Source organism: Suillus bovinus (genome assembly GCF_016758785.1).
Source record: "Suillus bovinus strain UH-Sbo-P2 chromosome Unknown EDB93scaffold_36, whole genome shotgun sequence".
Lineage (NCBI taxonomy): Eukaryota > Fungi > Basidiomycota > Agaricomycetes > Boletales > Suillaceae > Suillus > Suillus bovinus.
In genome coordinates this window covers 1-23,318 of record NW_024542092.1, presented here as the reverse complement: position 1 = coordinate 23,318, position 23,318 = coordinate 1, and the positions used below count along the sequence as shown (strand labels likewise).

At 48.4% G+C, this 23,318-nt stretch overlaps 10 protein-coding genes across 10 annotated transcripts; 7 read left to right on the top strand and 3 right to left on the bottom strand.

Annotated features, from left to right (window-relative positions):
- Positions 1 to 785: 785 nt before the first annotated feature.
- On the top strand, positions 786 to 3,164 carry EDB93DRAFT_1151430 (putative 1-pyrroline-5-carboxylate dehydrogenase). Its single transcript, XM_041449722.1, has 12 exons — positions 786 to 1,037; positions 1,088 to 1,101; positions 1,151 to 1,351; positions 1,405 to 1,508; positions 1,566 to 1,616; positions 1,672 to 1,699; positions 1,749 to 2,118; positions 2,164 to 2,332; positions 2,384 to 2,573; positions 2,622 to 2,734; positions 2,786 to 2,880; positions 2,936 to 3,164. The coding sequence occupies exons 1-12, from the start codon at positions 919 to 921 to the stop codon at positions 2,982 to 2,984; spliced, it is 1,503 nt and encodes a 500-aa protein (XP_041306621.1). The 5' UTR covers positions 786 to 918; the 3' UTR covers positions 2,985 to 3,164.
- Positions 3,165 to 5,475, top strand: EDB93DRAFT_1151427 (Trimethyllysine dioxygenase). Its single transcript, XM_041449721.1, has 11 exons — positions 3,165 to 3,481; positions 3,545 to 3,744; positions 3,800 to 3,884; positions 3,941 to 4,001; positions 4,050 to 4,146; positions 4,195 to 4,294; positions 4,340 to 4,436; positions 4,485 to 4,579; positions 4,633 to 4,949; positions 4,995 to 5,080; positions 5,131 to 5,475. The coding sequence occupies exons 1-11, from the start codon at positions 3,368 to 3,370 to the stop codon at positions 5,328 to 5,330; spliced, it is 1,452 nt and encodes a 483-aa protein (XP_041306620.1). The 5' UTR covers positions 3,165 to 3,367; the 3' UTR covers positions 5,331 to 5,475.
- EDB93DRAFT_1151424 (homoaconitase) lies at positions 5,407 to 8,196 on the bottom strand. The gene is made up of 3 exons (XM_041449720.1): positions 7,878 to 8,196; positions 6,874 to 7,825; positions 5,407 to 6,848 (listed from the first exon to the last, which is right to left on the bottom strand). The coding sequence occupies exons 1-3, from the start codon at positions 8,099 to 8,101 to the stop codon at positions 5,895 to 5,897; spliced, it is 2,130 nt and encodes a 709-aa protein (XP_041306619.1). The 5' UTR covers positions 8,102 to 8,196; the 3' UTR covers positions 5,407 to 5,894.
- An 11-nt stretch (positions 8,197 to 8,207) lies between these two features.
- Positions 8,208 to 9,176, bottom strand: EDB93DRAFT_1207483 (telomere stability and silencing-domain-containing protein). Its single transcript, XM_041451002.1, has 3 exons — positions 8,760 to 9,176; positions 8,499 to 8,707; positions 8,208 to 8,445 (listed from the first exon to the last, which is right to left on the bottom strand). Exons 1-3 carry the CDS (start codon positions 9,134 to 9,136, stop codon positions 8,285 to 8,287), a joined length of 747 nt encoding a protein of 248 aa, XP_041306618.1. The 5' UTR covers positions 9,137 to 9,176; the 3' UTR covers positions 8,208 to 8,284.
- A 51-nt stretch (positions 9,177 to 9,227) lies between these two features.
- EDB93DRAFT_511411 (uncharacterized protein) lies at positions 9,228 to 10,822 on the top strand. The gene is made up of 6 exons (XM_041456587.1): positions 9,228 to 9,588; positions 9,639 to 9,655; positions 9,706 to 9,744; positions 9,797 to 9,879; positions 9,933 to 10,246; positions 10,312 to 10,822. The coding sequence occupies exons 1-6, from the start codon at positions 9,298 to 9,300 to the stop codon at positions 10,633 to 10,635; spliced, it is 1,068 nt and encodes a 355-aa protein (XP_041306617.1). The 5' UTR covers positions 9,228 to 9,297; the 3' UTR covers positions 10,636 to 10,822.
- Positions 10,823 to 11,009: 187 nt separating this feature from the next.
- On the top strand, positions 11,010 to 12,040 carry EDB93DRAFT_1241146 (uncharacterized protein; the record flags this gene model as incomplete). The annotated part of the gene is made up of 6 exons (XM_041451839.1): positions 11,010 to 11,040; positions 11,088 to 11,326; positions 11,384 to 11,528; positions 11,588 to 11,740; positions 11,793 to 11,955; positions 12,007 to 12,040. The coding sequence occupies 6 exons, from the start codon at positions 11,010 to 11,012 to the stop codon at positions 12,038 to 12,040; spliced, it is 765 nt and encodes a 254-aa protein (XP_041306616.1).
- A 3,087-nt stretch (positions 12,041 to 15,127) lies between these two features.
- On the bottom strand, positions 15,128 to 16,261 carry EDB93DRAFT_1104742 (uncharacterized protein; the record flags this gene model as incomplete). The annotated part of the gene is made up of 2 exons (XM_041447439.1): positions 15,128 to 15,193; positions 15,251 to 16,261. 2 exons carry the CDS (start codon positions 16,259 to 16,261, stop codon positions 15,128 to 15,130), a joined length of 1,077 nt encoding a protein of 358 aa, XP_041306615.1.
- A 576-nt stretch (positions 16,262 to 16,837) lies between these two features.
- Positions 16,838 to 18,313, top strand: EDB93DRAFT_1087186 (WD40-repeat-containing domain protein; the record flags this gene model as incomplete). Its single annotated transcript, XM_041446028.1, has 6 exons — positions 16,838 to 17,055; positions 17,107 to 17,326; positions 17,381 to 17,690; positions 17,741 to 17,835; positions 17,881 to 17,999; positions 18,052 to 18,313. The coding sequence occupies 6 exons, from the start codon at positions 16,838 to 16,840 to the stop codon at positions 18,311 to 18,313; spliced, it is 1,224 nt and encodes a 407-aa protein (XP_041306614.1).
- A 699-nt stretch (positions 18,314 to 19,012) lies between these two features.
- EDB93DRAFT_1087255 (uncharacterized protein) lies at positions 19,013 to 21,014 on the top strand (the record flags this gene model as incomplete). Its single annotated transcript, XM_041446033.1, has 6 exons — positions 19,013 to 19,289; positions 19,344 to 19,689; positions 19,739 to 19,753; positions 19,803 to 19,921; positions 19,979 to 20,757; positions 20,814 to 21,014. The coding sequence occupies 6 exons, from the start codon at positions 19,013 to 19,015 to the stop codon at positions 21,012 to 21,014; spliced, it is 1,737 nt and encodes a 578-aa protein (XP_041306613.1).
- A 399-nt stretch (positions 21,015 to 21,413) lies between these two features.
- Positions 21,414 to 23,318, top strand: EDB93DRAFT_1151378 (uncharacterized protein; the record flags this gene model as incomplete). Its single annotated transcript, XM_041449719.1, has 6 exons — positions 21,414 to 21,638; positions 21,693 to 22,082; positions 22,133 to 22,484; positions 22,534 to 22,548; positions 22,597 to 22,712; positions 22,773 to 23,318. Coding segments are annotated over exons 2-6 (1,306 nt in total), but the record flags the coding sequence as incomplete, so codon positions are not given.

Sequence of the window (23,318 nt, the reverse complement as noted above, 5' to 3'; positions counted from 1 at the left end):
GTAGGGAGCGTAAGCGCGAGGAGGGGTTCGGGGCTGACTCGAAGCAGCTAGCTCGGCGACGGACGTTTAATTACCAAGCGGTGGTTGAGTCTTTGCCACTGATAAGGTCTTTACTATCTGCAACCATCGAAGCTTGAGTCTGGGAGCAAGGAGTTTGAAGTTGCCTGTGACATGTGCGCCTGACTGGCACCACCTGCTGCATGCATAGGCCGCTTCACACATGGCACATTCCATAATTTCCGTCGGGAGATGACACATATCAGATATGACAAGTCTACTATGCCCATTTGTATCTAGCACATTCACGTGTGCTCTTCGAAGACGTTGACACTGCCTGGTAACGGTAGCATTATGAATTCGAAAAGATCAGAACCAGCGACTGCCAAGCGAAAGGTTCGGGCAGCGGAGATGAACAAACTCAACTGCATGGACTGTACTTCCAGAATCGAACGTGTGTAAACATTAATGACCGTAGAGCATAATGCTCACGAGTCATGCACGGAAAATTCCCAACTATTTGACGTGACGGAGGGAAAAATACGCCCAATAGGATACTGGTCAGCACAGATTGTTATTGTCAGGAGGCTCCTGATCAGATACTACCAGCGAAACCAGAGGGGCCAGCAATGATGAAGCAGACAAAGAAGAACCAGCGAGAGATTCGATGATACAGTGACGGATAACTTGAAAGTCGGGGAACCTTCTTTTGTAGGTGACCTTTGATGATGGTGAGCCTGCTAGCGGATGAGTGAAGATATGGCCGCATCCGGGCCGTGCATGTTCCATCATGATCACATGCACATAACGTTAAAGCTCTTTTTCATGCAAGGTTCTGAGCTCGGGCCCCAGCACACTGTTAGGCTCCCCGGCAAGATAAAAGACTGGCGGTGGGAGCTCGATTCGTGATCTGCTATCACCATGTCTTCTTCCTTCACTTATCAGTTTGACACACCGACCTACAAGGGCACCTCGACAGTCCCCACTGGCCTATTTATCAATGGAAAGTTTGTTGAACCCGTAGAGAAGGGCACCATCGAGTATGTACTTATCTTGCACTCAACGTCTATCTTATGCCTCATTGACTTAGAGTTCTGAATCCGGGTAGGTCAATTAGTCGCTCATACCTGATCAACTTTGACAACAGATGCAGTCAATGGAAAGGTCATAACCTCGGTCGCCGCTGGCACTGCTGCAGATATCGATATTGCCGCTAAGGCTGCAAAGAAGGCTTACAAAGAGCGATGGGGCTTGAAAGTCCCTGGTGCCCAAAGGGGCAGAATGCTCAACAAACTTGCAGACCTCCTCCAAGCAAACGCTGACGAGTTCTCTGCCTTGGAGGCTTTGGACGTAGGTAGGGTGATACTTCAGCCATATATGTTACTCGTAATCTGAACCTATATGCAGGTAAAGCCTTCAGCGTGGCCCGGAATGCTGATATTCCTGGATCTGTCGCTGTCCTAAGGTACTATGCTGGATGGGCGGACAAGATTCAAGGGAAAACTATTGAGGTCAGAAAGGCATTGTATGTCTCTTCAGGGCAATTCTAATCCATACCTACTTGATAGACGAACGAAAAAAAGCTGGCTTATACGCGTCACGAGCCCATTGGAGTGGTGGTACGTGTTCTCACTTTGTCGCGCGATGAAGATCTGCGAATTTAGCATCTTATAGGGCGCGATCATTCCCTGGAACTTCCCTCGTATGTGTATTTAATCCATGTTCGGCGAACAAATAACGACAGTGAATAGTCACGATGCTGTCATGGAAGATTGGCCCAGCTCTGGCAGCGGGAAACGCTGTTATCCTGAAACCCTCTGAGCTGACACCATTGACTGCGCTTCGTCTCTGTCCTTTGTTTGTTCAAGCGGGTTTCCCTGATGGTGTCATCAATATCGTCAACGGATACGGTAGTACCGCAGGTCAAGCCCTCAGTGAACACATGATTGTCGACAAGATAGCCTTCACAGGGAGCACATTGACTGGGCGGAAGATTATGGAAGCCGCTTCCAAGACCAATTTAAAGAAGGTTACTCTTGAGCTTGGCGGTAAGAGCCCCAGCGTCATATTCGATGATGTAGACCTGGAGCAGACCGTCAAGTGGGTTTCACACGGTATTTTGTATGTCACCCTGCATCGTAGCCGAGCCTTGCTCACACTTCACAGCATGAACCACGGACAAGCGTGCACCGCAGGTTCCCGCATATTCGTTCAAGCAGGGATATATGATAGATTTTTGAAGGCGTTCACTGAGCATGCCTTGTCTTTGAAAGTCGGCGATCCATTTGCTCGAGACACTTACCAAGGTCCACAAGTTTCGCAGACGCAATTTGAGGTCAGCGCCTACCTAATGTACTAGTGAGCGGTTTTGCTTACTTCCTATTAGCGGATCATGGGATATATCAAGTCTGGTAAGGAGGACGGTGCAACCGTTCACATCGGTGGAGAACGTCATGGGAACGAGGGCTACTTCGTTCAACCGACCATTTTCACGGAGTGCAAGCCGAGTATGAAGATCGTGCAGGAAGAGATATTCGGTCCCGTGGCTGCGATCATCAAGTTCACCACGGAAGAAGGTAGGCACATCCCATTACGGATGTCCGAGTGCTAACAAAGTATCATAGAGGCTATTGAGCAAGCGAATGATACTCTGTATGGTCTTGCTTGCTCTGTCTTCACCAGAGATATAGACAGAGCAATTCGAGTCGCACATAGTATCGAAGCTGGTACCGCATGGGTGAGCACGAGCATGCTAGCGTTAAGGCTGCTGCTGATTTGATGGACATAGATCAATTGTCACAACTCCACGGAGTTGAGCGTTCCGTTTGGAGGTTTCAAACAGTCAGGCATTGGGCGTGAGCTTGGCGAATATGCTTTGGAACAGTAAGCCAAGACATGGCCCTGCGGTATGGCGGCTTTTACTGACCTTTTGTTTCAGCTACACAAATGTGAAGGCTGTTCATGTTAACATCGGACACCGTCTTTGAAGGGCAGGCATATGCCATTGCTTTGTATCAATATTATTGAAGTGACGTTTGTGAAGAAAATGGAGTACCAGTGAATTTAAAAGGACCCGATGTATCTATGCTGCCATTTCTAATGTATAGCCTCTCTTTATATCTGTGGAATACGGCAGTATCAGCCAAAGTTTCATTTCACTTCTGTCTTTGCCTCTCAGCAACTCCAAACAAAAGAGCAGCCTTGGAGGTATTCGTTCCACTTTGGGGAATGTCACAGCGTAACAGTCGGGTCGGACCTAGACTCCAGAAATTGTGAATTATGCCACTCGCTCATACCTCGTGATCCTTGTGACTTGTCCGACTTGTCCTGTGCTCTGGTATACTGGTATCACTATTTATCGTTGCTGGCAATGCTTAGGGTAGGCTTCACAAGCTTGCGTATTCCGCTTCGGAGTTGGCCTCATGGCACTGTGAAATACCTCTCTCGATCCGCACCGGCGAAGCCATCATCTTTGCCTCCAAGAGTATGTATGTCGTACTATCTCTAGGCTGTCATCTATAGCTCATTCCATGGTCGTATTAATCAGATCTCTAGTATACTCGAATCGCGCTGGACACATGGTTCGCTGACTAGAAGTCGTTCCACCTCCTCTGCGGCGACTAGAGAAGTAGTTTCTTCGGAGCAGCTGGGCGTCACAGAACCTAGAGTTCACAGTGATATCCCTATTGCTAATGCTGATGAGCAAAAGGTATCCATCCTGTGGGGCCCACAGCATTGGTCTAGATTGTATGGACCTTCCGCCTCGTAATAGTCCTCGAGATCTGAACATGCAAAATATCAGTCACCATATCTGGTTGCGCGACCACTGCAGATGCCCAGACTGTTTTCACCCAATAACAAAGCAGCGACTGCTCAACACATTCGAGGTAGTCTAGCAGCAGGCGGTAATGGTGTCTTTATTGAGAAAGAGACGCTTCTGCAGATTCCAGCTGATATCAAACCTATACACGTACAAGGCTCCACAGATGGCCTCGAAGTTGTCTGTATGTTGGTTTAACTGAATTCTCGTCTCAACTTGATTCGTCGATTAGGGCCTGGAACTAGCACCGAATCTCACTCGTCGGTATACCCATGGACATGGCTACAAGCCCACACATACGATCCAGCTGTTCAAACAACGCCAAGCCGGTATGATTCTTCTTTCACAATACGTATTTCGCGCTTATCACGCACTAGGAAAGTCCTTTGGGGATCAAAGATTGAGAAGTCTCCACCCTCTGTGACTTATACCGAGGTCATGGATGACCAGGGACTGCATAAGTGGCTAACGAACGTTGTACGTAAATTGAGAGGTTTGTGTGCTTGTCTCATGCGCATGCAGGAAACATTTGGCTTTTGCTTTGTCTCAGGGGTCCCCGCGACGCCTGAGGCCACAGAAGAACTTTGCCAACGTATCGGTTTCATAAGAGAGACACAGTGTACGCCCTCCCTCTTTGTCCCTTCACTTCCGGTCTGAATGCACTTAGATGGGAAGTTTTGGGAGTTTACTGCTGACCTTTCTAAGGGAGACACCGCGTACACCACAATGGCACTAGGAGCACATACTGATAACACTTATTTTGTATGGAATATGCGCATAGATCTCGTTGTGCCACTGATTGATTGCGAGCACAGACTGACCCTTGTGGTCTTCAAATTTTTCATCTCCTATCACATACTGAAGGCTCCGGAGGAGCAACGCTTCTCGTAGATGGTTACTATGTCGCCGCCCTTATGAAAGAGCTACATCCGAAGTTCCATGATCTTCTTTCCCGTGTGCCCATTCAAGCCCATGCAGCAGGAGAACCGTCAGCACTGTACACTCCGAGTCCCCCTGCAATGTACCCCCCGCTACGATATCACCCGAGCACCAAAGAACTCGTGCAGGTACGGTGGAACAACGATGATAGAAGCGTGATGAGTCACTTGCTACCCGACGAAGTGGAGGAATGGTAAGTGAGCTGCATGAGTCAGAAAACTTTACTTAATCAACCCAGGTATCAAGCGATCAAGATTTGGAACGAACTCTTGACGAAACCTGATTCAGAGTATTGGGTCCAACTCAGTCCCGGCACTGTATTAAGTGAGTCCTGTCCGTGGCTGCCTGCCATTATGGCTTAATCTTGTGTTTAGCGATTGACAACCATCGCGTGCTTCATGGCCGATCCGCTTTTGACGGTAAGCGCCGCGTGTGTGGTGCCTACATCGGCATAGACGAATACCGTTCGAAGCTTGCTGTCCTTAAGGAAAAATTTGATGGCGCCGATGACAACAACCAGAACAAGGCATGGAGACCTGAGTGTGGCAGAAGCATTTGGAACGCCAATCTATGATTCGAGGGCTATTCATTGAGACTCTGGTTCTTCACGAAGGTTTGATATTCATTATGACTACCCATAACCGTACGAGTGAGGTATGTATGCAAATCTATCAATTTCAGAACGTAGCATCGGAATACATTTATATGCTCCCAGCTCATCTGAGTCGAAGTTCTGTCAAACCTACTAATCCCAGTTTTTGTCAAAAACTATAAAGCCGGAATCATCTTGGTTGTGGTCGCCTTTATTCATCACCTCGGCTGCCCGCGGCGCCCTCGGACAAATATTTCGATGATGCCCTCTTCGCGTGACCAAGGAAAGACACATAATTGTGTCTAAACTTTCTTCGTACCGTTGAGATCTTGCGGGGCAGACGTGAGTAGCTCGGAATGATTACAACTGGCGTGTGTCATATCGAACGGTTCGCAACTGAGGCTCTCACAGATCAATGAACAACAACCAGGGAGTGGCTTGCAGGCTAGGCTGTCTTTGGATGTTACATAGCATGTCTCCGACAGCAGATAAGCACAAGACGTACACACAAGCAGGCAAAAAAGTCATCTAAATACGTCATGAATATCACCGTATGGACTTCAGAATGAACCCCTCCAGCCCACCGCACACCCACAGCTCCTGCACGCTTGCGCCTACCGTGCGTACTTTGTATATCTTTTCTCCATCAGGACCACGCAGAGTGACATTTCCGTCCGTCATCGAGACGCGGATTTCGTGCCCTTTATCCACTGTGAGCTCGCCATCACGTCCACCTGCACCGCGTGCGCCGCCTTTGGCGTACGTCGCAGTGAGGTCAGCGACAAGCTCAGGACACTCAAGGCAGACAAGACCGTTATTTATGGCATTACGCTTGAATATGTCACCGAATGAGCCTGCAATGACGAGTGGCACACCAGCTGCCTTGAGCGCGGTAGCAGCCTGTTCGCGAGAGGACCCAGTACCGAAGTTGTACCCCGACACCAAGACCACACCGGACTTGGTGCTTTCATCTGATGCGGATAGTGAAGGGAGAATGGTGGCGACATTGCCTGCGAAAGACGGGTCATAGTTCTCCATGACTACCTGTGCTTGGCGTGCGAGGGTGATGTCATCTTGGTAGGTGTATTTTCCGGGGTATAGTGCGTCCGTGTTCAGGTTGTCCTGTGGTGCGAAGAGCACACGACCAGAGAAGGCTGCAGGGAAGCCGGGGAAGAGGGGTTCCTCTGCTTGCGGTACCTCCGCCGCGTCCGAAGAACCAGAAGCAATGGAGAAGACGGGGGCGCCTGCAGGGGGAAGCGAGGTTGCGTCAAGAGAGCCGGGAGAGCAGATAAATCCTTTGACAGCGCTCGCAGCAACTACTGCAGGACTAGCAAGGTATGCCTGAGCCTTGGGGTGGCCCATTCGTCCCTTATAGTTCCTGTTCGTGGCGCTAATGCCCGTCTCACCCTCTTCCAACAACCCGGTGCCGAGCCCGATGCAAGGCCCACAACCTGCCGGGAGCACTTTGGCACCTGCAGCAATCAACTTGTTCCAGTGCCCCTAACTTCTCTGCCTCAGCCTGCACCATAGAGCTCGCAGCTGCAACATAGAACTCGACGCCCTCTGCAACTTTCTTACCCTCAACAACAGACGCCGCTGCAGCAATATCAGAGACACGAGAATTGGTACATGAAACCAAGTATGCTTTCTGGATCGCAATTTGCTGGTTTTCTAGCTTGGGAAGTGGAGTAGATATCTTGACGCTGTTAGGACCGGAGACATGCGGGACGAGGGTGGAGAGGTCGAAGATCAGATGCGATGAGTATTGGGCACCGAGGTCGGACATAAGATTGGTTGCACGGAGAGCATCAAGACGGCGGCGATTGATACGTGGGTGTTCTGGCGGAGGCGGTATTGACTTAGAGGCGAAAGTCCATTGCTCTAATCTTGCCAATGCGGTCTCGTACCAACTTAAAAGTGTGTCGTCGACGGGGAACACGCCTACAAGTGCGCCCCATTCCGTTGTCATGTTCGAAATTGTAAGCCTGTCATCAACCGAAAGCGCAGAGACACCCTCCCCGGTAAACTCGATTGCAGCGTTAAGGACCTCGTCGTTGTTGAATGACCCGCAAAGCGCAACAATCACGTCCTTGCCGGTGACACCTGGGGCGAGTTTTCCCCGAAATTCCACCTTGACCATACGAGGAACTTGCCACCAAGTCTTTCCCGTAGCCCACAAGGCTGCTGCATCTGTGCGCACGATGGGCGTACCCACGCAAGCAACGCCTCCATACATGTTTGAGTGCGAATCAGAGGCAACAGTGAGGGTGTGCGGAAATGCGTAGCCTTCTTCTACGAGGACTTGGTGCCCTATGCCACGGCCAGCAGGATAGAAGTCAATTCCATGTTCGCGTGCAAATGCTTCAATGTTAGCATATTTAGCAAGATTTTTGTTAGATTTGTTCTGGACGTCGTGATCGAGGGTGAACACTGTCTGCCGGGGATCAACGATTTTCTTTGCACCTATGGACTTAAATCTACATGCATATCATATGAGTGATGATTTGAGAGGGGAGAAGAGAAGCACACTTGGATATGACAGGGCCAGTGTTGTCGTGAGTCATGACATGCTCCGGGCGAATCATGACATAGTCACCCGCTTTGACAACTTTACCATCGGGGAGACTGACTGAGTACTTTTGAACAACTTTTTCAATGATAGTCTGGGGAATTCGGGTAGGAGATACGCTGGTAGCGAAGAACCGCGCTGCTTGCACGTACCCCCGACTGGGTATGTGCGGTAGAGGGCGCATCACAAGCCTTTACTGGATGCAGCGAGTAAAAAACTTGCAGCAAGTGATCTTGCGTTGAGACCCGAGATGTAAGTGTAAGAGAAACACACTTTATTAGGGAACCGAATAATACCAACAAGCTAATTCCATTCAGAGGACATACACTACGTAATTTACAAAGGGGATAATATCAACAAGTAGGCACTATGTGCTGGCGACTTCGACAGTGATAGCTGTAGGCAACGCAATAGGTTGGGTTGAGCATGCTAGCACTTTCTCCGTGACCGCGTCCTTTGGAGGAGTGGATGACTCGGGTGAGTTAGAAATGTGGTTCATCTTCATCTTTTTCTTTTTCTTCAGAAGACCTGCAAATTGAAACATCAGGACAAATACTACGTAGTGAACGCGGTATACTGACCTGCAGACACTGCAGATTTCACATTGTCGACGATTTCCCTACTTTCCTCCAAGTATTCTGTGTCATCGAACCGATGCTTCTTGCTAGCAACAGCCTCCGTATCCCCTGATGCAGCTGCAATCTTCCTCTCGAGCGTCTCTAGCTTGGCTTTTTTGGCCTCAGCCTGGGCTTTCTTCCGTTCATCTTCATTTCCCATGTAGTTTGCAAGCCTAAAGCAATGTGGTTAATGCATCACATCCTACACCATTTAAACATACATACCTTTTCGCGGTTTTGATGGTACTAAGCCTGCGTCCACTAAGATCTCTACATGAGTCGTTGTTACTAGTCTTCTGACTACTCATGCGACCACCGGCGGCACGCAGCTGCGACCCAAAACCTCCTTTACCACCTCGGAGTCGGGGAATAAGTTTCAGCGTAATGAGACTCGCATCTTGTCCATGAATCTCAGAGATAAGGGTGTCCGACGTAGGGACAGATCCAGCATGACATGAAATTCTCAAGTCTTCTGAAGCAGGGAGATCGGAATAGCGTTCGCACAAAAGAGGATATAGTTCATCGAATCGTGTTTCTGGAGAAACAGAGAGTGAAAGAGTCGGGAATGGAGCAAACGTTGAGAAAAGAACTGTGGTGGTCATTGTAGACAGTGAGCAACCTGTGTGATTATGTAACCGTGTGGGTCAATCCGGCATCAATCACCCCTGTCAACCAACCCCTTATATAAGATCTCTCTTTCTCCGCAACACCCACAAGCACAACAACTCGGATTAATTGCGCACCCTGATACTCTCTTATCGTCATGGATTTCTGGCGCGTACTCACGCATGAGGCGCCCATGTTTGTTTGGCCTGTCAAATTCTGTGTGGCCATAACTGCTGCTACATACGTACTCTCCATCTTCACCAACAACGTGTCGCAGGTGGACAGGATCTGGACGTTTCTTCCGACCATATATACTATATACTATGCTTTCCTGCCAATTTGGCCATCCGTTCCGCCTACCTATCTCTTTCCTTACACCCCTGACACAATCCCCGCATCTTTGAGGGAGACCTTCAGTCCACGAGCCTTGCTCATGGCTAGTTTGGTGGTAAGTATTCCATCTGCTCAATTGCCTATAGTCTACTTAACTACCTTCAGGTAACATGGATGTTCAGGTTGGCAACATGTTCGTGTTATATCCAATCATGAATCTCACCCTTCGCAGGTTAAGTTACAACACTTGGCGACGTGGTCTATTTAGCTTGTAAGTTCATTCTTCATCGATGATATAATGGGAAATAAAGAAACGTTCACAGCAAGGATGAAGATTATCGGTGGGAAGTTCTGCGACAGAAGATCTCCCCTTTCCTCTTCCAAGTTGTCAACCTCTTTTTTATCGGTACGGCTACAAATTATCCATCTATCTTTAGGCTTCTACTAACTTAGAATAAGCAATCACGCAGAATATAATATTATTCCTCTTGGGCCTTCCAGCCGCCCGTGCAGCAGCTCAACCACATGCGCCCCTTTCGACGTCGGATTATCTTTTCGGAACGCTGGGATTCCTCATTATCCTCACCGAGTTTATTTCGGATAACCAGCAATACTCTTTCCAAACCTTCAAACATTCTGGGAAGCTGAATCCAAATGAATGGCCTGGCTCGAGAATTCAATGGACCAAACATGACGCTGAACGCGGATTTGTGACTCGCGGTTTATGGGCTTGGTCACGCCACCCAAACTTCCTGTGCGAACAGAGTTTCTGGGTATGTACACATTTCGCATTTCCGTTTAACACAGGGATCCATTACTAACACTTCTTCCGCACCAGATCATAATCACACTCATCCCTCTTCTATCGCCTGATTCACCAAAGCTCGACTTCCCGCCGACTTCGTTCGCTTCACTCACACCCTTCCTTCCATGTTTAGTTCTCTGCACTTTGTTCTTTTCTTCCACGATTTTCACCGAGTCGATATCGAAGGCCAAGTATCCCGTTGCATATTCGGCTTACCAAGAGCGTGTGGCAATGTTTTTGCCTTTGCTCACCCCCGTATGGGGCGCGCTCCTGGACATTCAGGGGAGAAAGGGGATTGTCGATTCGCTGGTCTTCGGTACTGGGACGAACTCCAAGGGCAAGGGCAAGGCCGAATAAGATGATTTTTGCGTGCGTTCCGGTTCGACTCAAAGTCTTGCTCTATTTCCGTATATAGTTGATGTACTGCGAACTTAATTTAACACTTTCACGAACCCTACTGTCAGACGCTCTCATCCTCCACCCATTCGTTATGCCAGCCAAACGTCAAGTCGCGTGACTACCTGAGCAATACAAATACATGACATCACCATCACCATCGGACTACGTACATACGCACGGGCCGTTATTATTAGCCGAAATCTGGTTGTGGTTCTCACTGATAGTCATATGCATGCATGTGAGCTCCGGATATCGGCCAGGACGGAAATCCGCACCCTGCTGCGGGCTACACTAGCCACCTTTATTCCTAACTTCATACACCAACCCATTCAATGGCATCGTTAAAGGTCGCAGTGATTACGGGTGCATCCTCTGGCGCGTTTTGATTGTGTTTGCCACTCGTTCGTAAGCTCACTTCTGGTGCCTGGTTGCAGGTATCGGACGCCATTCCGCTATCAAGCTCTCCTCTGAGGGTTGGAGCTTGGCACTGACTGCTCGAAGGCTGGCTCAGCTCGAGGAGACCAGATCCCTCTGTGCAAACCCCGATGCGTGCATCCTCGTTGCTGGCGACATCACAGACGAAGCCTTTGTGAAAAGCTTGTTCGAGGAGACCATGAACAAATTCGGTAGACTTGACCTATTGTTCAACGTGAGTGGTGTACCCGGTTTTCGAAACGTTTGTAGTCGTGTATTGACGATGTCATAGAATGCGGGCTTGTCTGACAAGGCGAGGCCCATTGAGGAGATGCCACTTGATATATTCACATCGGTCGTCAATGTCAACCTTATTGCCTCGTTCCTTTGCACCCGCGAAGCTTTCAAGATTTACAAGCAACAACAACCCACTGGAGGTTCGTGAAGTTAGATAATGAGAAACCTCAGTTTGTTGATGTACCACGTCCCTATGCAGGAAGAATCATCAACAATGGCTCATTGGCTGCCCATGTGCCAAGGCCTCATTCTGTTGCATACGGAGCCTCCAAACACGCTGTGCACGGTTTAACTAAGAGCATCGCTATCGAGGGGCGAAAATACAATATTTCTGTGACGCAGATTGACATTGGTGCGTACCTGAACAACATCGGAGGTGGTTGATTCGACGGTGGTGTTACCAGGAAATGCGCACACGTCGATGGCTGCAGGGCACACTTTAGGAGCGTTGCAACCTGATGGCCGGAGAGTCGTTGAACCGACTTTCGATCCAATACACGTTGCAGATGCAGTTGCACACATCGCGAGTCTCCCTACGTCTGTCACAGTACTGGAGATGAGTATCATGTGAGTGTCTTGCCATATTTATTAGGTTTTGGACACTGACCTGCTACGCAGGGCGACTGGTGTTCCTTATGTCGGGAGAGGATAATAACCATCGATACTTACAAGCATCTGAGCATTGCAGATTTCACGTGGACCACGTCCCGCGCCGCTTGGTAATGATTGATACATGTAGAACGAGAATTATGACATGGATATCACATATGTAAGTTGAGATAATGTGGTGGTCAAGTGACTCGGACCTCTTGAGCATGATTGACTGTCACAAGGAGCAAGACTATAGACTAGAGCCAGTGCTCATGACCTGTGTCACAGGTTATGAGCCCTGGATCTTGCCTAAGTCCTCGAACGAAGACTCGGACAGGAGGAGAATATTGAGGCGAAACTTCACGCCCAGTATACGGCGTAGCAAGACTGCACACTAAAGGGAGTTATGAGTTCAACCTCTCGCCCCAAGTTCTTGGCTGCCAGTACTAGATGTACCCACGAGTTCGTGCTCACCTAGTGTTCGTGTTTTTGCGCTAGCACATGCAAATCACCACAAATCATTTAGATATATAGAAATAAAATGATCCTGCATTGTCAATGAATATTTCTATGTCTTTCATTTTTTAAATCATTGTGTTGTGCAAGTGTCATGATACAATATATACCGTTTGGAGACAATTTTGCACACTGATCAGTGTCGGAAAGGCAGACTCACACCGATCTTAACCTCGGAAGTGTTTAGAACATTGATCCAGACATATATCTAGCTAAAATGACAACTTCCGAGGTTGATTTAGAAGACTATTGATGTGCAAGTGAAGGATATGATATCTGGCGTGACAATCTACTACAAGACGTTACATCATTTTAAAATCCCGCCATGCCGCAATGAATTTTTCACGGCACCAGCAAAGCACCTGACATGCACCATATCACATAGAACTTGTATTCAAATCAATAATATACATACATGTTATCGAATTTCTACTACTGTCGTCGAGCGGGCGCCTCGAACTTGCGTATGTGTAGCGCAAGTGTAGCGGACTTCGAATCGGCAACGTCGGCAACCTGTGACACAGTGTGACGAATGCACGAACACTAGGTGAGATTGACTAGAGGTGCTCGCTCATGCTGTAGCAACACAACAGATCAATTTTTTAGTATATAAAAATTTGGGCCATGTTCTTGAGATGGTATTCTATCTACTAATGACTATCCGATATTTATTTTGTGTTGTGGATCGAGAGCAATACGCGAGACCGTAAAAAAGCACGAACACTCGGGTACATCTAGTAAATACTGCGGCACGCTGGTGAGAGAGAACAAGTTGAAAAGAAAAAAAAGATTATCGACAATTACATGTCAAACATATCGCCTGCCCTAAACTTAAACCGTGACTTATTATGTCAATCATTTAAATTAATTTTTAAATTCATTATATCTGCGAGAATCCGAAAGACTCATCGAAGGACGTCCCAGGTGGGTCGGATAGAGAAGATCTACGGAAAATGGTGAGCTGATCAAACGATATCCTCTTCCATTCTCATGATAGAAACTTGTTGTTCCTGTTGACAGGTATCCGGTATTCCTCGATGCGATCATTCAGTCAAATGGAGCGGGCTTTGTTGGTGCTCGTGCTCCACGATGTCCAATCTAGCTCTTCGCAGAGTGCAGACGTGGCATGATGGACCAACTCGAATCGTCCAATGGGGGTGGCCGGGCGCTGATAACCATTGATGTGATCGGAAATTCGGGATGGTGACCTTGCGCTGCAAAAATCATCGGTCGATGTGATTTTGTTTTTCCAATACGCACAGTGTCCGCCTGGGCCAAAGCTCGAAACGAATCCACAGCCGGAGTCCGATGTATTCATTCGTTTATAGTACAGGGACTGAGGTTCCCATCATGCATTTCGTTTATCTGCTGTTCAGGTGCCGAGGACGTTTTCCCGACCCACCAGAGTCATGGACCCCAAACGTGTGCGTGATATTTGCGTCATGTCATATCATGGACATATTCTCACTATTGTATCTTGTAGAACAAGAAGCCATCACCAAAACTAACCGTTAAGTTTCGAGAACTGACGAGTTCACATTTGGATGTTGACATTGATGGCCACACTCGAAAACGGAAGCGCGACACGCTGGACAGCGCACAAATTCAAGAACTTGAAGATTCAGGTTTGGCGTCTGATGATGATGGTTGGCTGGACGAGGAAGAGGGTCCAGGAGTTGAACACGACCCACTTTACCAGGGCAGCGACAGCCAGAGTTTAGCTGGCGGTCAGGATGCTCATCTTAATTCACCTCACCTGTTGGACTTGCTCTCTCATAAGCCAGTCGAAGGATCAAACACGGCACCTCTAGGGATTGAATCTACTTTGTCGTTGCCTTCGGGAGGGCCTGTGCAATGGGCATTTGCTTTTCCGTAGCTCAAATAGCTCGAGAAACTGTTTTCTATGTTGCATATAAAAGCTGTCAAAAACTAGTTTTAAACTCGTGTGAAAAACCCTCCGAGGATGAGCCCGAGTTAAAAACATGTTATATACCTCGAGAGTAGTTTTTCACGGAGCCCTACATGACCAGACCTTTGACAATCGAGACTTTTTACGATACCATTACGCACTGTCATTAGGCTAAACCTACAGTGACGATAAACAATTTCTAATCTTGATAATAAACCGAGCCGTGACCATCTCCTGCTCTAGTTTTGAGTGAAATTTATCGTATGAGGTGCTTAGGCTGTGCTTTGTACTGAGACTGCTTTCTGCTATGGCAGCCCAGGTTGCAAGAATCAACATCAAGTACGACGAAGGCTTTGTTGTCACCCGTAGGTGCCAAATCAAAAGATGAAAGCGCCGCTTCGGCACGGGTGGTATAGGGATTTTTCAGATAATCTCGTGCACGTGCGGCATCCGCAAGTTATGCATTTTGGCCGTATTCCGAACCAGGTCATGTTTACTACTCAGTCATATTAGTAGTGCATGGTCACATAGGGTCTGGGACCGTTGTTCCAGCTTGTATGAAAATGTATGCCTGAACTCGGGATCAGAGGATGGTCGGGAAAGAAAAACGGCGTCACAACAAAAATCGAATGCAGAATGAATAATAAATATTAATGTCCTTGATCATTACAATTCATACTTGATATACAAACAAATACCATGCATATAGTTTCGAGTTATCCGTTACGAATGAGATCTCATCCGTCCAACTAATCTTTCAAGCTTAGTGACTTTTTGATCATAAGACATCTGCACAGCACCGGTCAGTACTTGAATCATTGACGCGAGATAAGAGAAGGGACGTACACGTAAAAACTGGAACAGCTTGCGATCTCTCGATTGTTGTCTTTCGACACAAATCGGTTGTGTTTCGTGAATGGTCAGATGAGAATCATCGACATGCCGAGGAGGAAGTGGAATAGACGCAGCAAGAGCAGATAGGTAGGATGAGGGAGAGGCGCTGGTAGAGTCATGGATGTCGGTCGACTCGGCGTGCGGGTGGTGCGTCGTGAAAGTAGAGGGAGTCTTTGAAGTCTCATAGACGGCAGCAGCGACGGGTGAATGACCCAGCCAGGATATGTCGTTCCATGCACGAATCGGCTTTGGTGCCACGATCTGGGAATGGGTGCCCATGTTGCGCGGCGGATATATTGGTGGCTCGCCGATAGCTCCATAGTCGTGATGCTTGCCTGTTGGGATATAAATTTCATCGTCTTCCCGACGCCATTCGTCCCATTTGATCCCGTTTAGGCGACATTTCTCCTCATTTCCCCAGGGACAGGTGATCTCGTATGGAATGCATTTGGATGATTCGTCGCATTGCACGGACGAAGACTGAGTCGAGCTAATGGTCGAGGGAGCCGGTAAATCTTCGTGGACAGCTGCCATGACAGTAGTAAAATGATCCACAAAAATGTCCTGCTCCCTTGCTAGTGCATGTCGCCAGTAATTGACGAAGTAGTCCGTGTAGGTAGGAGAGCGGTCTAGGAAAGACAGGTCGAGCCACTTCGAGGAAAGGCTAGCAAGAGCGTTCAGAGACAAAGGGTCGCATGCGCTAGCATCTTCAAGCAGACTCGTAGCCGTCTTCCTTCTGAAAAAGCGCCCGCGCTTGGCATGCCTGCGCTTAAGTTTCTTGGTAGATGAATTATTGGAGTGTGCAGAAATGCGGGAGGCGTCGGGTGAAGTGTCCCGAGTGACGATAGAGAAGGAAGACGTGGCTTCGGCGCCAGAGACGCTGGACCCGTAGAGTGAATGTAAGGTGGTAGAGTCGGAATTCTGGAGCCTGCCAGAAGTAAGGTGCAGCATGTCGAAAGCCATGAGTTATGAGAAGTTGAATGGATGTGCAAGATGGTGTTGTAAGTCAAGTTGTAGAACGATGCGAAAGCCAGAATGCGAGATTAAATACCTCGACCAATTTGCATGGGATTAAACTGAGACATCCGAGCGACGTCATGCATGATCAGAATTGAATGGAAAGCTGCCCCCTAGTCTGAATCGTAATCACTCAACTGAGACATCCGTACTTGCACGTGGATGCACAATCTACACCCAACAGCTTACCTAGTCGGCGCAAAGGAATGATTTCTCCATGGTCTGACCATGATGTCCCATGGGAGACTAAGCGAGACCGTGAGCGCAGGTGCCAAGCTCAACCAGAGGTTCCGAGGCATGCCATGCTTCTCAAACTGTCACAAACTGGCGGGTGACTGGAGGACGACCTAAGTTATCGTAACAGCGTTGAATAAAAACATCGAGTAGTTGGGGAATCAGCGCCAGCGCTCAGCTCGCTGCTGTGGTCAGTCAATGATGTCGGAATGATGAATGATGAATCCTTCGTGAACGCCATTAGCCACAGACTCTTCAAGCACGGCAACTTCCGCGCTGTTGCGTAGTATGGCTCTGCCAGCACCTTCGCCTATTCATCTGCTACGCTCACATTCCAGCGCAGTGAGCACTCTTTTCATTTCGACGGACAATGAGAGAATCTACTCTGGAGACACCACAGGACAAGCTATCGTCACCTCCACTCGTTCATTGCGACCACTCGCATCATGGAAAGCTCACACCGACTCACTGCTGGGCATTGAAGAATGGGGTTCTCAAATCATAACGTGAGTAGCTGTCTTTTTCGTCCTGGCATTGTCTTCTGATGCTGTGACTAGACATGGGAGGGATAATAAACTCCACGTTTGGACGCGACCCGAAGAGTCTGCTTTCATCAGACAAGGACCTGCAACTTTGTCAGATCTATCAACACCAACGATATGCTACTCTATGGATGTCAACGCTCTCAACTACTGCAGGTTCTCTCTAGTTATCCTAGCGGGAGCGGGCGCGCAGGAAGGTCTACTTGCCGTTCCGAACCTCGTGGAATCAGCTCTTGTGGGTAATCTCTTTGGTGTGGGGTACGGCGTGATCTCAGTACGAACTGACCAGGCAGATGTTTGGTCACTTCCATCGCGTCAAAGGCTCCACGCTGCTATAGGTGATCCACTAGACACCTCTGCAACAGCCTTTTCGGATGGTAGGTCAGGCAGCAAATCCGGGATCATCATGTCAATGCACCTTTTTTACTCTGCGTTGTCTGCACCCTCATCCTCTACGTCGACAAGCGAGCTGCGTCTGTTATGCGCATACGAAGATGGGAGCGTTGTCCTGCGAAAGCGGACTGCACCCGAAAACAAACAGACTGTCGAGGGCCGTGGATGGGAAGTCGTGTGGAAATCCAAACTTCATGTAGAATCAGGTTCGTTGTATATGCAACATTGCCGTGGGATTCTAACGCATTATTTTAAGTGATGGCTATGGCGGTCTCTTCAGACTGCACTGTTGCTTTAACAGTGTCTGCAGACCATTTAGTGGGACGATATGATCTTTTGGTTGGTGTTCAGGTAGCTCTGCATGGATTCCCTTAAGATTGTGAACAGAAGACCCAGGAAGTGACCTCAGAATCCACTCCCGCAGGAACCGCATTCAAGACCAAACATCCAGGAAATGGCGCTATTGCCATACGGAGTGACGGGAGAGTATGCGCCATTGGGGGATGGGACGGCAAGTCAGTTGATCAGATATCCATGCCACCTGGATCGAGCTAACTTATAATGCAGAGTGCGATTATACTCGACAAAGACATTAAAGTTGCTGGGAACCCTTGTGCACCACAAGCAAGGATGCCAAGCGGTTACTTTCGCCTCTCACATCGATCGTGTACCTATTTGTGGGGATTTGAAGGAGGATAACTCCTCTAGCGACGAGGATGAAATTACTGTTGAGGAAAAGCATGTTCGTGGTCGGTGGCTGATTGCTGGTAGTACAGACGCGAAGGTGTCCATTTGGGCGTTGATGAGTTTCGAGAAGACAAGCACATAAGTTAAACCGATGCCCATGGTAAGATGAGGACATGGCTTATTTTTACTGTAATTGTATTTTTATGCGTCGCAAGCAGCGTCTGAAATAAGCGGGGACTGCTTAGGCCTCCTGATAGCGGGAACAAACATGACCACTATAGAGTTCGTCGAAACCGAGATGAGTGACAAACTAACACCACAACCTCTTAGTCACTCACCTCGCGCATCCGACAATCTACTTGGATTTGTTTCATGTTCAATCAGCACTGTGAGCACCTGTCAGTCGTTGTCAAGTCTCTTACAGATGTCCCTGACGTGGACGAAGAGCCTTTGCCTCTCCTTGAAAACCAAAGAGACCAGTTTTTTTTCGTCAAGGGCATTACTATGCGGGTGGTCGCTCCTAGAGGTATGTTTGTTCTTGGCTAAAACGGAGTTTGTTACTGACTGCGCGATAGACGCATCTAATCACCGCCGGCTGGATGAGCTTGCTGAGCTGAATGAACCAGGAGCTGCAGGCAGCTCCGAACATTCTCTGAATACGAGTGGTGACCTATGGAGTTCGGTGTAAGCAACATGAAGTAATGGCACTTGGTCACAGCAATTTGCTGCTCGGTTAACCTATTTATAGACACTACTAATATTACAAGCCCCGCCGCAGCACATTCAATGCATTGATAAAGGCTCGGATGCCATAACACCCAGTGGTTATCGATTTATCACCATGCGCTCTCATTCCTTCCTGGCAGCTCTGAGCCTAGGATCGGCAGCTCTAGCACTACAGGGCCAATTCCCTCTCAACACTCAGGCTGCTGATAAAACTTCAAGACCCTTCGATATCACCAACTTGCATAATGATAAAACACATTCATATAGTTTCGGTTCGAAGACTGAGCAATGGAGATTTGACGAAGGTCCTGCCGAGAACGCGACAGGGAACTTGATCTTCGACACTGTTCATTCACTCCTGCAACACTGGCCAAACACTCGGTATCGTCATGGTACGTCTTCGCCGTTTTCTGATACTGGAAAAATGTCTATTTTTTTTTTCGTAGGACATAACATAGTACCAGGAGTGATACCGACCGGTACTTTGCTCTATCACGGCACTAGCCGCAATGCGATACCCAGTGAGCCAGAATGGACCGCTGTGGACCCAGAGCATTCCATTGTTTTCGCTCGTGGAAAGGATGGCTGGCACCTCACGCTGGCAGCAACGCGACCTCTGAAAGTCTTGTACTTTGATGGAAATAGTGCTGCTAAGCTATCCGAGGGTACAATGGATACACAGGATATATTAGCCTGGGGAGAAGTACAACCTGAACGATGCTGGGATGAAAGACCACGGATTAAAGATCTTTGTAGATGGGGAAAGGAGCTCGGAATCGACGGTTTCGCGAGGTTAGCGACTCGTCTCACTATGGTATATGACTGATTCTCATACTTCTAGGATGGAAATGGACTTGTGCGCATGCTTCGATGCTGTGTCGCGCTTTCGACTGATGAATTTTCAGTGAAGTTATGTTGTGTGATTTTACGGCTGGTGTCGAGATAGTATCTTTCGTGCATGTCCGAAATTCACTGCAGGACGAAAGCCCTATCCCTCCTACTCCTCCGTCGGATGCTGTTTCCTGTCAGTATTTTGTTCCCGTGTTCCGATACGACTGATGTTTTATGTTTCTGGGTGCAGGGGTTCGTAGATTTGAAGTCATACACTCCGGCTCATGGCACAATCGCTACCCAGGAGATTCACGCATTGTGCTTGACCTGACTGGTCTTATCTCACTGTATGATATTGCACTAGTACCATCCCTCATCCCGGTCCGCGCAGGGCTTGAACGGTGGGATCACCGGGTGCTCGGAATCTCACCAGAGGACATATTGCAGGTGAAGAGAAAGCTCACCGAAATCATCAGTCGAGCAGAACCAGGAAGTGGTATAGACTGGAAGACCCTCACTCACGTCATCGTTGATCGATATGCAGATCGGCTGGAGTTGATGCAATATCTACTCAATTTTACCTCGTCAGATTCGCAAGAAGTCCCCCAGCGAACGAAGCTCACGCAAGTACAGCTCCGTGTTATGCTCACGCCGTACCTATTGGATTCCACCATCGTCCCTAGCGCAGGCGCTTCAGGTGTAGATGCCTTGCAGTGGGCATCCCCAATCTTCAGGCTATGCGCCACAACACACACTTCCGTGATAATCAACCAAATACCTTTCATGACACCTTCGGAACGCTTGCTGTTAAAAGCCGTCGAAGAGACAACAAGAGAAGTCTGTCGGGTCACTACGAAAATGTGGGCCGTGGGTGTCATGAGCGGGCTCGACACACTTTTCCCCGTTGAACTGAATGGAGAGCCTGATGTCGCTCAAATAATGAATGACTGGAGACAAGACATCGAGAAGCTGGTGTCTTGGTTAGACTGGAGTATATGGATTAAATGCCGACCTGCTTGCGGCCCAGAGGTGGATTCAAACGACTTTTCCCCTAGGCCAGCAGACTGAGCATGATGTACTTGCAGGAAATATGTTATCTTCCTACTTGGCCCGGCAGTGCCCCCGGGCCAAGGCATCCACGTCAACCTCCGCGGGACCCGCGGAACACTACGGATGCACCAGCAGAAGTAGATTATCTTTCTGATGAAGTCGTGCAGACGCCGATGGAGGAATGGAGGAAGCCTCAGCCGAAGTGCATTAGGCGCCTCTCGCCGTACGGATTTTAATCCATGGGCCTTCGCATCATTCTTGCAGTTGTGAGTCACTGATCTGATAGATGTACTTTTTTCTATTTACCCCGGGCCTCTTGAGAATTACGGATGGGCATTGTTGGTGAAGTGAAAATACTAGTATATGTTAGATATGCATGTGGTAGCCTAGACACCTCCGAGTCATCAAGGTATACGATACACCACGTCTGCAGCGTATAGTGCACTGGCAGGTCCTCTTATCTGAGGTATAAACCTTCTAGCGAAACTGAATGGTCTAATTTTGTCTCCCATCAACGTTCGACTCGGACCAGAGTCACTCAGTGCGGTTTTATCATGATCAACACTCGCTCCAAACGGCGGCTGTTCCGTATTGACTCGGATATTGCCGTCGCACTTGCTGCTGCTTTTAAATTTCTTACCTGGCCCAAATTTCTGTCCGTATCCGCTACCGACTCGAAAAAAACTTGAACATCTCGAAACTCACTGGCCAGCAATGCTTGAACGAGCTGTTGTTCATCTCCAATGCTTTTAAGATGCTACGGGAATGAACAAGAATGTTACAGTATTTCAAGCCCTTCTCCATCTGCTGATCAAGTACGGCGCAAGACATGTTTTGCCAGATTTGAAATTTGAACAGCTGTTCGTAATACTTCTACACCAGTTGGAGCTTACCACATTTCGAAGAATGTACAGATCTTCTAAATCTCCGCGACTCTTCGAAGCACAAACAGTTTTGCCAAGCAACCCTGGTAACCACAAGTCTGATAAAGATGCGATAACGTCAATATCTCTCTGGCAGTTTTACAATGCGATGCCAGTCCCTTGTGGCTGCTCTGAGCCTTGGGTTAGCAGCTCTAGCTCTCCATGACCAACAATTTCCCCTCGGCACTCCTGGGGAAGCTGACGTTCGACCCTTTGATGTCGCCAACTTGAACAGTGACAAACCACATTCATCTAATTTCAGTTCCAAGAACAAGCAATGGAGGCTTGACGAGGGTCCCGCCGAGAACACAACAGGAAACTTGATCTTTGACACTGTCCATTCGCTCCTCCAACACTGGCCAAACACTCGATATCGTAATGGTACGTATTAATTACCGTTGCTTTACCGATCAGGTTTCATCTTTTTATAGGACATAACATCGTCCCTGGAGTGATTCCAACTGGTACTTTGCTCTACCATGGCACCACCAGCAACACGATACCCAATGAGCCCGAATGGATCGCTATGGACCCAGAGCATTCTCTTGCTTTCACTCGTGGAATGGATGGGAATGGCTGGCACCTCACGCTGGAAGCAACGCGACCTCTCAGGGTCTTGTACTTTGATGGAAATGGTGCTGCTAAGGTATCCGAGGGTACATTGGACACGCAGGATATAGTAGCTTGGGGGAAAGTGCAACCTGAGCGATACATGGATGAAATGTCACGGATTAAAGATCTCTGTAGATGGGGAAAGGAGTTAAGAATCGATGGTTTTGCGAGGTTAGTCAATCACCTCGCTATGGTATATGACTGATTCTTAGATTTTTAGGATGGAAATGGACTTGTGCGCATACTTTCGATTGTGTCGCACATGCGACTGACGACTTTCTAGTGAAATTATGTTATGTGATTTCACGGCCGGTGTCGAAGTAGTATCTTTCCTACACGTCCGGGTCTATGGGACAGAGGAACTCCACCGCAGTCCTTCCTCACCAACCACCGGTGTCCGTCAGTATTTTGTTCCCGTTTTGTTCCAATACGACTGACTTCATTTGTTCCTGAGCGCAGACGATCGCATAATTGAAGCCATGCACTCCGGCTCATGGCACAATCATTACCCAGGAGAATCTCGCATTAAGCTCGACTTGACTGGTCTTGTTTCACTGTATGATGTCGCACTGGCACCTTCCCTCGTTCCGGTTCGTGCGGGCCTTGAACGGTGGGACCACCGGCTGCTCGGAATTTCATCAGAGGACATATCGAGGGTGATGAGACAACTCACGGAAGTCATTAATCGACCAGACCCGGGAAGCGGTATAGACTGGAAGGCTCTCATCCATGTCATTGTTAAACGATATGCAGATCGGCTGGAGTTTACGCAGCATCTGCTCAATTTCACCTCATCAGACTCGCAAGAATTCCTTCAGCGAGCAAGGCTCGTGCAGACCCAGATCCGCGTCATGCTTGCACCGTATCTATTAGGTGCTACCGTCATCCCCAGCGCAGACAGTCCAGGCCTGCATCCATCACAGTGGGCATTCTCTATATTCAGGCTATGCGCCACAGCACACACTACCTTGAAGATAAATCAAGTACCCTTAATGACGCCTTCGG

Bases quoted from the DNA above. Each gene is read 5' to 3' on its own strand.
- EDB93DRAFT_1207483 (XM_041451002.1), bottom strand. From the start codon at position 9,136: ATGACCACCACAGTTCTTTTCTCAACGTTTGCTCCATTCCCGACTCTT. The intron at 8,708-8,759 runs GTATGTATGTTT...ACATTGCTTTAG, and splicing joins ACCATCAAAACCGCGAAAAG to GCTTGCAAACTACATGGGAA. The intron at 8,446-8,498 runs GTCAGTATACCG...TTCAATTTGCAG, and splicing joins GAAATCTGCAGTGTCTGCAG to GTCTTCTGAAGAAAAAGAAA.
- EDB93DRAFT_1151424 (XM_041449720.1), bottom strand. From the start codon at position 8,101: ATGCGCCCTCTACCGCACATACCCAGTCGGGGGTACGTGCAAGCAGCG. The intron at 7,826-7,877 runs GTGTGCTTCTCT...ATATGCATGTAG, and splicing joins ACTGGCCCTGTCATATCCAA to ATTTAAGTCCATAGGTGCAA. The intron at 6,849-6,873 runs GTGCAGGCTGAG...CAGAGAAGTTAG, and splicing joins TTGCAGCTGCGAGCTCTATG to GGGCACTGGAACAAGTTGAT.
- EDB93DRAFT_511411 (XM_041456587.1), top strand. From the start codon at position 9,298: ATGGATTTCTGGCGCGTACTCACGCATGAGGCGCCCATGTTTGTTTGG. The intron at 9,745-9,796 runs GTAAGTTCATTC...AAACGTTCACAG, and splicing joins CGACGTGGTCTATTTAGCTT to CAAGGATGAAGATTATCGGT. The intron at 9,880-9,932 runs GTACGGCTACAA...ACTTAGAATAAG, and splicing joins TGTCAACCTCTTTTTTATCG to CAATCACGCAGAATATAATA.
- EDB93DRAFT_1151430 (XM_041449722.1), top strand. From the start codon at position 919: ATGTCTTCTTCCTTCACTTATCAGTTTGACACACCGACCTACAAGGGC. The intron at 1,352-1,404 runs GTAGGGTGATAC...ACCTATATGCAG, and splicing joins CTTGGAGGCTTTGGACGTAG to GTAAAGCCTTCAGCGTGGCC. The intron at 2,333-2,383 runs GTCAGCGCCTAC...ACTTCCTATTAG, and splicing joins TTTCGCAGACGCAATTTGAG to CGGATCATGGGATATATCAA.
- EDB93DRAFT_1151427 (XM_041449721.1), top strand. From the start codon at position 3,368: ATGCTTAGGGTAGGCTTCACAAGCTTGCGTATTCCGCTTCGGAGTTGG. The intron at 4,437-4,484 runs GTACGCCCTCCC...GAATGCACTTAG, and splicing joins TTTCATAAGAGAGACACAGT to ATGGGAAGTTTTGGGAGTTT. The intron at 4,580-4,632 runs GTATGGAATATG...TTGCGAGCACAG, and splicing joins ATACTGATAACACTTATTTT to ACTGACCCTTGTGGTCTTCA.